This window comes from Panthera uncia, chromosome B4 (assembly GCF_023721935.1).
Source record: "Panthera uncia isolate 11264 chromosome B4, Puncia_PCG_1.0, whole genome shotgun sequence".
NCBI classification, from domain to species: domain Eukaryota; kingdom Metazoa; phylum Chordata; class Mammalia; order Carnivora; family Felidae; genus Panthera; species Panthera uncia.
This window is the reverse complement of record NC_064809.1, coordinates 7,077,646-7,090,998: the sequence shown is the minus strand read 5'-3', so window position 1 is coordinate 7,090,998 and position 13,353 is coordinate 7,077,646. Positions and strand designations below refer to the sequence as shown.

The following is a 13,353-nucleotide window of genomic DNA, read 5'->3' as shown; positions in this document are numbered from 1 at the left end:
ATCTGCGCCAAAGCAAACGGGACATGATAGAAACCTTTTTCTTAAAAAATAGAAGGTATTTCACAAAAGCCTGAACATTTTACATGTTAGTACTAAAAACGGGGGGAGGGAGGATGGGGAAGCTTCATATATTCTCGTCACAAAAATATTGAGCAACACTCCGTCCGGAGCTCCTTTTCTGGTATTAGGATTATCTCGCTAGAGCGGGAGAGAGGTCGCAAACTGTATACAGACGGACGATGTCCTTAAATTACAGTCGAGGCAGCTTACACTTTATCTTCTCGTCTAATAACCTTAATGAAAAGGCCCTGGAGAGAGAATAAAGAAAATCAAAAGGGAGGATTACGGTCTTTTTATTAATAATACTTGTCACTGGTAATAGAAAGCGGGGGCGTGGCCGTCCTCGCCCGTCACGTGGCCCTCCGTCCCACGCCGCTTGGCCGGGGCGGAGCCGGCGCCGGCGCATGCGTCTTGGGCCTCCCGACGCCGGCGGCCCCTCCCTGCGAGGCTCGCGGGCGCCGCGCGGCGTCAACGTGCCCGGTCAGTGTGCCCGGTGCTTCCGCTTCTTGTGCTTCTTATCCTTCTTCTTGTTGGCGCACTTGGGGCAGAACCACTGCATTTCTTCCGGGGGTGCGGCCATTATTCCCACGCAGGGCCTACGTGGTTGGAAAGGAAAAAGAGAAAGGCATTTGTTTGGAAAACCAAACTTCACTTATGTGTAGATTGCCTCCCTATGTTCCGAAGCAATTGTGTTAATTGAAAAATAATTTTTTAAGTAAGTTTAAACAATTGAATGATTTTTACGCCTCTAGTATGTTCAGCCGAGCCCAGGCCACAACAGCTCTAGCTCCCGGAGCAGGGCTGCCGCGGGGCCTCCCCCCTCAGGCTGTGGCCTCCCCTCTCGGGCCGGGGCCCTCCCCGAGGCCCCGCTGCAGGAATGAAGGCGGGCTCCCTGCAGCCACCAGCGGCCTGGTTTTTCCGAGCAGCGGCCCGTGTTTATCTCATGGGTGTCCTGTGTCCTGTGGCCGAAGGGATTTCTGTCTGTCTACATCTGATCTTTACACTGTACGGTGAGAGGGTGATTTGCACGCATTCTGGCTGCTTCTCCAGTGTGGGGGAGCTGGCGGGGAGCTGTGAAGAGCGGACACGCCTCTGTTCATGCCTGCGCTTTGTGACGTGTATGCCAGGGGGTTACCTCAATGTTCCTGTCAAGTGCTGCAGCTGATAGTTACTGGAAAGGAAGGAAAGGGAAACCTTTACCACCCCCCCCCCTTTTTTTTTAAACAAGAAGGACATATAAGCTAAACAAAACATGTGGAATTTAGGCTGCAGAACAACCGTCCAAAGATTCCTGATTTCTGCACTTAACACTAAAGACGTCGTGATCTTATTGTGCTGTTGCTTCTCAGGCGGCTCCCAGGACAGCAGTGGCGCCGGGAGGGGGTCCGGAAGGGACCCATCACCCGTGCGCCTGCCCGAGTCCCGCCCGCAGCGCTCACCAGTGGTACCAGTCGTCACAGTCGTCACAGCCGATCATGGGACTGCCGTCGTCCGGCTTGTTGCACCCGGGACAGATCCAGATCTGATTCCCCCACTCATCTCGGATCTGAGGTTTTTACGTAGGGGGTGGGGAGGAGGGAAGAGGGGGAAACCAGGCGGAATGGGGGGAAAAAAACCAAAGAGAGGGCAACATAAGAATGATTACTTTCACACTAGGAACCTAATAAACAAGTTAAACTGAAAAGAGAAAAAGTGGCTTGACAATTTGCGAAGGCCATGATCGCCATCATGAGTACCCTGGGATCCACAGGAGACAGAAAGGAGCTGCTAAGTACTCAAGGAGAAGGCTTTCTAATGAGTATTTTAATTTTTTTTTTAACATTTATTTATTTTTGAGAGACTGAGAGAGACAGAGTGCAAGTGGGGGAGGGGCAGAGATCGAGAGGGAGACACAGAATCGGAAGCAGGCTCCGGGCTCAGAGCTGTCAGTGCAGAGCCCGACCAGGGGCTCGAACTCAGAAACCGCGAGATCATAACCTGAGCAGAAGTCGGACACTTTACCCACTGAGCCACCCAGGCACCCTTCTAATGAGTGTTTTAAACTCTCTTGTAAGTCACAAAAACAAGGTGTTTGTATAACCAGTTCTATGAGCAGTATGACCCATAGCCACTTTTATCTAAAAAAACTAGTGTCAACATGTTAAGTTGGGAACGATTAGGGTCATTATGGCCGTAACAGTTGATATTTTTGAAAGCTACAGAGCTCAAGTATATGCAATTTCCTCAGTCACGTTCACAGACGTGGAATTACTGAATCCAGCCAAATGTGAGTGGATCACCTTATTACTTATTAGCCAGGCACTTGTCCTGAACTAGCTGATAAGATCAAGGATATAAAAGAGCTGTTACTAAGTAACTTTCCATTCCCTTTATGACATTTTCAGTAAAGCACAACAACTAAAGGGCAAATAAAAGGAGGGATGCGAGAGGCCAACGAGCTACACATGTTAACATTATTCTGCCATAAATGTGCGGTGCCCTGGAGTTTGCTTTACTTAACTGAGCTGTTCCCAATGGGAAACATCCCTAATGATATCACTGCCTCAAATTCCACAGTTACAAAACCAGTTTGGAAGAAACAAATCTAGGATGAGCCTTCAAAAACCAGCCACGACTACTAGCTACTTTTCAAAAGTGTTTATAATAACGCGGCCAATAGTCTCTAAGAGTTTGTGCTGCAGGTGTGGTCTGTCCCTATACTTGCGGATAGAACCCTGACTAGAATGCAGAAAGAGTGGCTTTCGTGGTGTGCGACGGGGGTCGTGGGGGAACATGTTTCATTCCACTGATGGGCTATTTGAAGGGCACCATTTTTGGAAGTCTACTGAAGGCAAGCTACCTGATATGGAAGCTTCCTAAAGAAACCTGTGGGCAGCTGCATCTGATTTAGCCCTCTCTAACTCTGAGGGGAGAGAACCACCTGTTACCGTGTGCCAGCTCTCTGGGGTTAACCCTGGTCCAGCACCCTATGCCCTGAAGCTGCCATGCATGGCCAGCCCGGCTGGCTGGTTGACCTCTCTTGAAATTAGAAGGCCGTGACTCTGTTGCTGCTGAGAAATTTGCCAGAGCATCCTTAATAACTAACAGCAACCAGGGTACTGAGTTCTTTCAAACATCTGACTTTGTTCAACCATCCTGAAACAAGCCCTGGGTAGGTTAAGAATGGGGGGCTGGAGCTAGGGGAACCGAAGTGACAGTTCCAAAGTCCCACTGTTAGGCAGTCACAAAATCAGCCTTTTTGCTCTACGGCCTATGTTTTTCCTCCAGGTCACACGTTTTGTCTTCTGTCTACAAAATGTCGCCGAGGAGATAACGAGGCTTTGCTTCCATGTTATCCATGCCGATCAGATTCATCTCCGGGGAGTAAGCCCGAAAATCCACTGAGAACTGGAAACTAGGCTATAACATCCTGTACCGATCATCCAGTCTCACCCGAACCCCCTAATTACAGATGAAGCAATGGAGACCGAAGAGGTTAAGTAAACTTTCCTCATCAGCCCATCTTGGGGTGATGTGCCCTCAGTTAAACACCTAGAACTTGGTCCTTGAATGGCCCACCTTCTTTTAAATGTTTATTTTTGAGAGAAAAAGCATGAGCAGGGGAGGGGCCGAGGGAGAGGGGGACAGAGGATGTGAAGAGGGCTCTGCGCTGACAGCAGAGAGCCTGAGGTGGGGATCGAACTCATATGTGGTGAAATCATGACCTGAGCTGAAGTCAGAGGCTCAACTGACTGGGCCACCCAGGTGCCCCAGGTCAAACATTTTTTAAAATTAATTAATTAATTTTGATGGAGAGACAGAGCAAGCAGGGGGAGGAGGAGAGAAAGAGGGAGAGAGACAGAATCCCTGGCAGGCTCTGGGTTGTCAGCATGGATCCCCACGCGGGGCTCGAACTCACAAACTGTGAGGTCAGGACCTGAGCCGAAATCAATCTGTATCGGATGCTTAACTGACTGAGCCACCCGGGTGCCGATAGAATGGGCCAATTTGATGACCACAGATTTTTATCACATCTTCTATTTTTGTCTTGAATTGCCAACTTAGTATTTTTCTGTTAATTTTTCACATCTTTGTGTCGTCTCTCAATACCTTTGGGATTTCCTTCTCATGCTATCATTATAGTGCCTAAAATATTTATTTATTGAAATTTCCTCCTAAAATACTTTCAAGAAAGATAATATTTACCCGATGTGTAGCAAACACCACGAGTCCTACTGGCCAGTCACATCTATTCAGACAGATCTGGGCCATCAGTAAGCGGACAGACCCCAGTCTGCCTATTTGGTGGTCAGATCCGTACCGGGACCCCGCGCGCCTGTAAGTGCCTGAAATCCCTCTGTCGTGTGTATGTCACTCCACGGTGCCCAAAGGACGTGTTTATAAAGACACTCCTTCACTACGAGCTTGACTTCAGGCTTTAGCGTGGGACCTGACGCTGTTAGGTACGGGGAAAACAGCTGGAAACAGTCCCAGGACAGCGACGGGAACTCATTCGAGGACACGCCTGGACACCCAGGAAGCTGAGTCCGGAAGTTCATTTCCATTTAACACGCAAGCCTGGCATACTCTGGGCCTCGGCCCGCCAAGCACTGTCAGCAGTGCGGCTACCTGGGGCCGGCGGCGGGCCCTGAGGAGCCGTGTACGTTATGAAAATTATACGCGTCCGTGAGCAATTTCACCGCCGGACGGAGAACTCCAACGTGGGACCGGATCACTGTTCATCTCGATACTTAGACGCGGACGCTGGGCGGTATGAAACGGCACAAAGGAACGGCAAGCGATGCCCTGACATCTGGGGAGACTAAGTACGTCAATGCCTTCACGCCCTTCAGCCCAAGGCTTGCATGTGCAAAGGCTTGCATGTGCAATGGAAATGCCTTTCCGGGCCTCAAGGGCCGCGTCCGACATCCGGGAGCGACACACACGACGCCGCGGGGCGGCGGGAAGCCCCGTCGCGGGGGCAGAGTGCGCCCCTGCCCCCCCCCCCCCCCCGCAAGCGTGCACACGCAAAGGGCAGCGCACCACGTAAGTGCTCACGGTCTCCGTCACCACGCTCCGGACCGGGGCCTTGGACGATCCGGCGCCAGAGACGGCGGGGGCCGGGGCGGGCATCAGGGCGGGGGCCGCGGCCGACGGCGGGAGGAGCGGCGAAGGCACCGGGGCGGGGGCCACGTGCACGGGCGCGGGGGCCGGGGCGGCTGCGGGCGGCGGGGTCTTGGGTCTGCTCAGAGAAGGGGTCGGCTTGGCTTCGGGCGCCGGGACCACTTTGCTGATGACACTGTCAACGAGAGACAGAAAGGGAGAGGTCACGACAGGCTAGCGCGCTCACACCAGGCATTTAAAACGTTATCACAGAGTAACTTTCTTCTTCTAGGAGCAAAACTCTCTTCCGAGCGAGCATCCGGGGCCCCACCGGACTTGGTCAGAGTCAGGCCGGGGGGAGAAGGGTCCGTGGCGGGAGTGAGGGGTGCTCCCGGGGGCGGGCAAGGCCGGCCGGGCTCCCTTCCTGCGTCCTAGCAGCTGGCGGAGCCGGGCGGGGAGGTGCGGCCCCTCCCGGAACACGTGCGTCCCCAGGACTCACCGGCAGGGACTCCAGCCCGGACATCCGAGCTCGGAGCCTCGGTCGGCCCCAGGCTGGCCGCGTGAGCGGGGGAAGGCACTCGAGGATGCGGTGCCCGAGCACCTGTACGAAGGTAGGTAGGATCCTGGACACCGTACGCGTGTCACCTCCACCGGTCCTCAAACCAAGTTACCGTGATCCCATTTCACAGATGAGGACACGGGATTGGAGAGAGGAAGGAATGGGGCAAATGGGTGGCAGGCTTTGAATCAAGGTCTATTGGATTCCAAAACTCTTTCATTTTTTAAAAAACGTTTCCTTATTTGAAAAAAAAAAAAAAGTTATATATAATTTCAAGCAGAGAGAAAACCAGTATCACAGCTTAGGAAACAGAGCTAACTGGACATCGGTCCTTGGCCACATATGCTTAGATCTCCCTCCTCCGGAAGTAACCGCTGTCCTCAAGCTGGCAGGTACCTTTTTGTATTTCTGCTTTTTGTAGATGCCCACAAACAATATATACTGTGCTCCTGTTTTATGCTCTTTGACTATATACACAATATGACACCATATTTATCCTTTGCAACTAGTTTTCCTTTTTTTTTTTTAATTTTTTTTTTTTTTAACGTTTATTTATTTTTGAGACAGAGAGAGAGCATGAACAGGGGAGGGTCAGAGAGAGAGGGAGACACAGAATCCAAAACAGGCCAGGCTCTGAGCTGTCAGCACAGAGCCCGATGCGGGGCTCGAACTCACGGACTGTGAGATCACGACCTGAGCTGAAGTCAGATGCTTAACCGACTGAGCCACCCAGGCGCCCCCCCCCCTTTTTTTTTTTAATTGAGATATAACGGACATATAACCTTGCGTTAGTTTGAGGTATACGGAGTGTTGATTTGGTACATTTATATGTTACACTGATTACTGTAGCTCATAATCACCTAATACCTTTGTCATGTCACATAATTATCTGTCTTTGTGTTTAGAACATTTCGGATCTACTCTCTTAGCCACTTGGAAGCTTCTAATATGGCACTGTTGACTATAATCTCTTTGCATTAGGTCTCCAGACCTACTTAGTTTTATGTCCCCTGATTCATCCACACTGATACACATAGGTCTGTATTTTTCATTTTACTTGGAGTACGCTGTACCATGGTTATGAATAAAGCCAAAGGGTTTGTGCCCATTCCCTTACTGAGGCTAAAACATACTATCCCGTAAATGTTACATGTTAACTTGGGACGCGTCCCAGAACTTCCCCAGGCTATCTTCCCAGGAATGAAGTTGCTGGGTCACAGGGCATGCACATTCTCACCTTCACCAGGAATCCCAAGCTGTTCCTTAAAATGACGGCACCGACCTGTCTCCTCTTTCTACTATCCGACACTAACCTTTCCAAGCCCTGCTTTGCTGATCAACACTGTGGAAATACAGACGGCTGCCTCTGAGGGTCATAGTGAGAACCTGAATTCAGAGAAACGTGTCAAACACCATCAAATGTAGAGTGTGAACGCCAGCATTATATGCACGGCTGTTGCTCATGACAACCCCACATCGCCATTACCAGGCCTGTATGCTTTTCTACCTTCTTAGAGTCTTGGTTGACAAAGCACTCCACTACGAAGCATCGATTCTTTGCTATTCTGATTAGAAGCTTGTAAAGCGTTAAACTATCTTAAAAATTTCGCCATGTAAACGAATAATTAATGCTAACTGTTTTCCATTTGAGTTACGAGTATGACTGTCTTGCTGACTCGAACGTAGCCAAAAACCAAGAAGTGTAACATAGGCTGTTGGTGGAGAAGACACTCAGTAATGCTTAACACAATTCACGGTGCATACTGACCAGACTCCTACTAAGTACTGCATGTTCTAAGCACTTGAAAGCCAACGGCACGGTGGGCCCTGTGCTAAATACTCACGTGCCTTACTCCCTCGATCCTCACGTCAGCCCCATGAGGTAAACACACCTACGACTGTCCTTTCGCAAAGCAGGGCACAGAGAGATGAAGTATCCTGTACAGATTCACAGACTGCTAGGAGACGGAGCCAGAATTTAAATTTTTGTTTTAAATGTTTATTCAGTTTTGAGAGACAGAGCAGGGGCAGGGAGGAGGGGGGCAGAGAGAGAGGGAGACACAGAATCCAAAGCTGTCGGCACAGAGCCCGACGTGGGGCTCAAACGCACAAGCTGTGAGATCATGACCTGAGCTGAAGTGGGACGCCCAGATGACCGAGTCCCCCAGGCGCCCCGAGACGGAGCCAGAATTTAAACGCGGGCGGTCTGATTTCAGAGCCTGTGAACTTAACAACTACACAACACTGTCTCTCTCACCGCTTGCTGGGCGCGTGCTGCCTAATACGTAAGGTGGGAGTTCAAAGTTATTGCTAAGGCATTTATATCCGTATGTATTTTTATATCCGCACTTCGTATTTTTATGGCTAAAGTTTTACACGCTGTTTTTGGAGGTAGTTTCCCATAATGGTTTGAAATCTAGATGCTGGGACCAAAACTAAAGGAAAAGCAGGAACCAGAGAGGTTAAGCAGAGCATAGATGTGTCAGCCTGAGGGCACGTATGCATGAGGGAAATCTGATCTTTGGTTTTGATAAGGAGGACAGGTTTCAAAGCCTGGGGCCTGCCAACGTGGAAAGTCTGACAGAACTCCCTCCCCACATTACAAACTCCCAAGAGGCCACTAGACTGATTAAGAATTAATCAAAGCCTCGTGAATTTTTAGGTCTGTGGTCCAGGACGCTACATTTAAGGTACTTTGGGCTTGCAATGTGCCCAGGTACCCAGCACTAATCATCTTGAGATGAGGTAACTTAAAACGTAGGCCTTACATTATTAATGCAGAGAAGTATTAGGAGACAAAGCAGCACATAATCTTAAAGAAAACCAAATGTACGAGGAGCCAAGGTAGCATCAGGGAGAACCAGAAGATTACAGAGACTAGAATTATTAATTATAAAACAACTCTGCTTACACTGTTCTAAAAAATGAAAGGCAGGGATGCCTGGCTGGCTCAGTCAGTGGAGTGTGTGACTCTTGATCTTGGGGTTGTGAGTTGGAGTTCCATGTCGGAGGTAGACATTACGTAAAAATAAAATCTTGAAAAAATAAAACTAGGGGCACCTGGGTGGCTCAGTCCGTGAATCGTCCAACTCTTGTTTTCGGCTCAGGTCATGATCTCACGTTCGTGGGACCGAGCCCCACGCTGGGATCCATGATGAGTGTGGCGCCTGCTTGGGATTCTCTCCCCCTCTCTGCGTCTCCCCCACTCACACACTCTCTCTCTCTCAAAAATAAATAAACATTAAAAAAAGAAAAGGCAAAGCATGACATTATCTGCAGGTAATAGAAGGTTATAAAGAGTCATCTAGCAGATTTGAAAAGAAACAAACTGACCTAGAAATGAAAAATACAACAAACGGACTCAAATTTATTCTCAGCAGAATGAGAGAACTGTAAGCTGAATAATAAGACAGAAGAAATAATCTAGAATGTAGCTTAGAGGGGCAAAGAGAGAATAGAATAAATTACTACATATCTAATAATTACTACACACTTAATCATAATTCTAGAGAAAGAATGGGGCAGAGACAAAATGTTAATAAGACTATCTGAGGACATTCACAGACGTGATGGCAGATACGAATCCACAGACTTAAGAAACCCAACAAATCCCAGGCGAGATAAAGAAATCTGCACCTAGACACATCAGAGTGAAACAATGAAACATCATAGATAAAGAGAAAAGTCCGAAAAGGGGGGAGGGGGGGGGGGGGGGGGGGGGGGGGGGGAACCAGTGACTTTCAAAGAGACAGATGGCAGCTGACTTCTCCACAGCAATGATGAAGCTGGAAAACAGTGGAAGAACATCTTGGAGGTGTTGAAGAACAATGCATTTTGTCTTTGGAAACACCTTTCAAGAATAAGGATGAAATAAAGACATTTTCCAGAAAGCAAGATCTAAGGACTTGCCCACAGCGGACCTTTACGAAAAGAAATTTTAAAGTAGCAATTCCCAAAGTTTTTGGTCTTGGAGACCACTCTACGTTCTTAAAAACCGCTGCAAAACTCAGAGAACTTTTGTTGGCGTGCATTGTACCTGTCGATATTTGCCACGTTAAAAATCGAAACTGAGAAATTAAAAAATAATTATTTTAGTAATTCACTGAAAAGGAAGAATAATAAACCCATTACATGTTATCAGGTAACATTTTCTTTCTTTTTAAAATTTTTGTGAGAAGACTAACACTACCTTTGTATTTTTTGCAGATCACCTTCATGTGTGCGCATGTAACTGCAGGGGGGAGGAGTGTTTTCATGGCCTTTTCAGATGACCGTGTACATTCTTCGATACTGCACCCAAAATGCAACAAGTGACAGCTGCTTAAGTGAGTCACAATGTGTGATCTGAAACCGTATCACAGCTTTTTACACTCATCGATGTGCTAACGCTCTGAATAGCTATTTTACCCACCCATGATTATATAACATCATGCACTGGTTTGTAATATCGGTTCACTGAATTATGCAGCTCTTCCGAATATTTACACATTTCATTGTACAATATTAAAATATCACATCTGGTGGCGTTACCGTCATCTCATCACAAACTTCTTAAGAGTACTGACGAGCCGTCAACTCGTAATATGTTTTCCAAGATGCGAATTTTTACTTAAAAGCTTCTACTTTGTCATTTACAACGAATATTCTCCCCTGAGAATTTTCCTTGTGGTGACAGGCTTCCTTTATTCATTTCTGACGAAATGTTGCCCAAATATCCAAATGTGAATAAGCACAGTTTGTAAGTGGCTCTTTCAAGTAGAAAGAGTATTTTGTGAGGAAAGCTGCTAGTTCAGCTTGCAACTTAAATAATCACACAAATACTTTTCCTCAAGACACCTGTCATGTTTTAGTAAGGACAGGAAGTATTTTATGAGTGCTTCCTATTTCATCACTATCTATTTCAACACATAAACTACTATGTTCCAAGGCCTATGCACCACTCTGAGCATCTCTGTTCTTTTTCTTTTTTAATTAAAAAAAAATTTTTTAGCGTTTATTTTTGAGACAGAGAGAGACAGAGCATGAGTGGGGGAGGGGCAGAGAGCGAGGGAGACACAGAATCCGAAGCAGGCTCCAGGCTCTGAGCTGTCGGCACAGAGCCCGACGCGGGGCTCGAACTCACGGACCATGAGATGACCTAAGCTGAAATCAGATGCCCAACTGACTGAGCCACCCAGGTGCCTGAGCTAAAGTATTCTAAGGTACTTCTATTATCTGGAAGGAGATGCAAAGGTATTACATTTAAAATGTAGTAATTTCTAGGGTAATCATGGAAAGATTAGAAATAAAGTAAATGTTTAATTTCTAAACTAGTATGAAGAAAAATGGCATGTTCTTTTTTTTTTTTTAAGTTTATTTATTTATTGCAAGAGAGGAAGGGAAGGGGAGGAAGGGGCAGAGAGAGGGAGACAGAGAATCCCAAGCAGGCTCTGCACTGTCAGCACAGAGCCTGATGTGGGGCTTGAACTCATGAACTGTAAGATCGTGACCTGGGCAGAAATCAAGAATTGGACGCTTAATCGACTGAGCCACCCAGGTGCCCTGAAAAATGGAATGTTAAAATAAATAAGAAAGGGAGAAACAGAGAACAGAAAGACAAATAGAAAACCCCAAATAAGGTGGGTTATAACTCAAAAGATCAATAATTATATCATATAAATGGTCTAAACAATTTACTTGCCAGATTGAGTAAGACAGCGAAACCTAACACTATATTATTATTTGTCAGAAACACATCTAACAACGGAGCAGTGGAAAGGCTGAGGGAAGCGGCCAGCAAAAGAAGCATATGGACACAAGGAAATGTGACCGCAAACAAAACAGACTGTGAGGCGAGAACTACCAGCGGTAACGAAGGTTTCTTCATAACGATAAAAGAGTCCGACGTGCCAGGACGAGATAATAATCTAAAATTTGAATGCACCCCAAAACACATCCTCAAAATATATAAAGCAAAACTGACAGACCTGTAAGAAACAGACACAGCCACAAGTATAACTGGGGATTTCGCATATCTGTCTCTCTGGAACTGACAGAGTAGGCAGTCAAAAAGCCAGGAAAGGTACAGTTATTGTAAGTTTTGAAGCAAATAACAAAAATAACAAAACTGACCCAATGGACATTAAAAAAAAACTCTATGTTCGACAAATACAGACAAGTCATTCCTTTCAAGAACACACTAAAAAAACCTGACCAAACAATTCCCATAAGGCCAAAGAATAATTTGAATGGTCTGTACCCATATCTGTTACCTTGGCTACGGTAATTCCTCAAAGGCATGAAAAGCCTTTTTACTTCTGTATCCTCAGCACCTAACATGTTAACACCTAATAAATACAAGCTGGTCCTGCAAGTAGTGATTTCCTAGAAGAAATGATACATTTAGGAAATAGGAAAGTTTTCTACCCAATAAAATTATAGGGAAAGATTGCATAGTCATATGCACTATGATGTGGGAGGAAAGAGGGATGTAGGACAGGGAAGGAAAACATGGGGTGTCGTGAAGAGAGGAGAGCAAGCGAAGGTATGACAGGTCAGGAGCGTGGGGGGAGAACCCAGGTACCTGAGGTTGTGGGTTCCCAGAGTTGGTGGACGGGGGCGGGGGGAGAAAAAGTAAGAAGAAACAGCTTTGAGATCTGTGATGACCAGATGCAGAAATATGACCGAAACCTAAGCTATCAACAAGAAGAGGCTATTGGAGGGAAAGACTTTTCCTATCTCCTACCTATTCGTGGGAATGACGTGGGGGGATTTAGAAAATGATCTGCAAAGGATCTGTTCCTTTTATCGCTTTGTGTCAACTTGACTATTAGCTGTTCTAGTGGAAAATGTTTGCTGGAGATGACAACCGAACCTATTACCTAAAATGATTTTTAGATACTCACGTGCTCCAACAATGATCAAACAGAATTGAGAAGCAACTGTGCTTGAGCTGTAAGACAGTGCAGTTAATTTGGAAAAAAGAAAACTCAAATTATAGGGTATATCGCAAACCGTAAATTCTAAAGGGATGAAATATTTGGTAAAAGAAAATGTAAAACCGTTAACATACTCCGACAAATAAGAAAACACGTGTTTTTAATCTGGGAGGAGAGGATGATTTTCTCGGCATCTCCTTAGAAGCAGAAACCATGAAAGGAAACGCTGATTTGATTGTGCCAACACTGTAAAATATCGTAAGCAAAGGCAAAAGACGAGATGACAGACAGTTATTTGCCACATACGCGATAAAGCGTTCAGTCCCTGTTAAATAAAGAGTTCTGTCAAATCAAAACCAAAAAGACTAAATTCGTACTAAAACGTGAGCAAAGGACACAAGCAGCAGATACAGAGTGAAAGAAACAAAAGCCGCCAACAGGGGGAAGAAAAAAAAAAGTTCTATATTCATGGTAATCAAAGACATGGGCATGAAAACGACAATAAAATACCTTTCTTAGTACAGGTTACAAAGATGTTAGGATGGGCCAATGGGAGGGATGGTTGGTATAGCACTTCTGAATGATTACCAAAACCTGAAAAACGTACTCGTCTTTATTTTTTTTTAATGTTTATTTATTTTTGAGAGAGAGACAGAGACAGAGACAGAGAGAGAGAGAGAGAGAGAGAGAGACAGCACAAGTGGGGGAGAGGCAGAGAGAGAGGGAGACACAGAA

At 46.4% G+C, this 13,353-nt stretch overlaps 1 protein-coding gene and 1 long non-coding RNA gene across 3 annotated transcripts in view; one reads left to right on the top strand and one right to left on the bottom strand.

Annotated features, from left to right (window-relative positions):
- Window positions 1-337: 337 nt before the first annotated feature.
- Window positions 338-13,353, bottom strand: part of TAF3 (TATA-box binding protein associated factor 3) — a 181,425-nt gene continuing 168,409 nt past the window's right edge. For both annotated transcript variants that reach the window (XM_049626781.1, XM_049626782.1), the window contains exons 5-7: window positions 5,083-5,338; window positions 1,500-1,606; window positions 338-656 (exon numbers count right to left, since the gene is read on the bottom strand). In XM_049626781.1, the coding sequence (XP_049482738.1) occupies window positions 542-656; window positions 1,500-1,606; window positions 5,083-5,338 (478 nt within the window). In that variant the 3' untranslated portion in view covers window positions 338-541. The remainder of the gene's footprint in view (window positions 657-1,499; window positions 1,607-5,082; window positions 5,339-13,353) is intronic.
- On the top strand, window positions 1,523-10,209 carry LOC125919968 (uncharacterized). The gene is made up of 3 exons (XR_007456896.1): window positions 1,523-1,611; window positions 3,328-3,534; window positions 9,908-10,209. It is a non-coding gene; the product is annotated as an uncharacterized LOC125919968 (long non-coding RNA).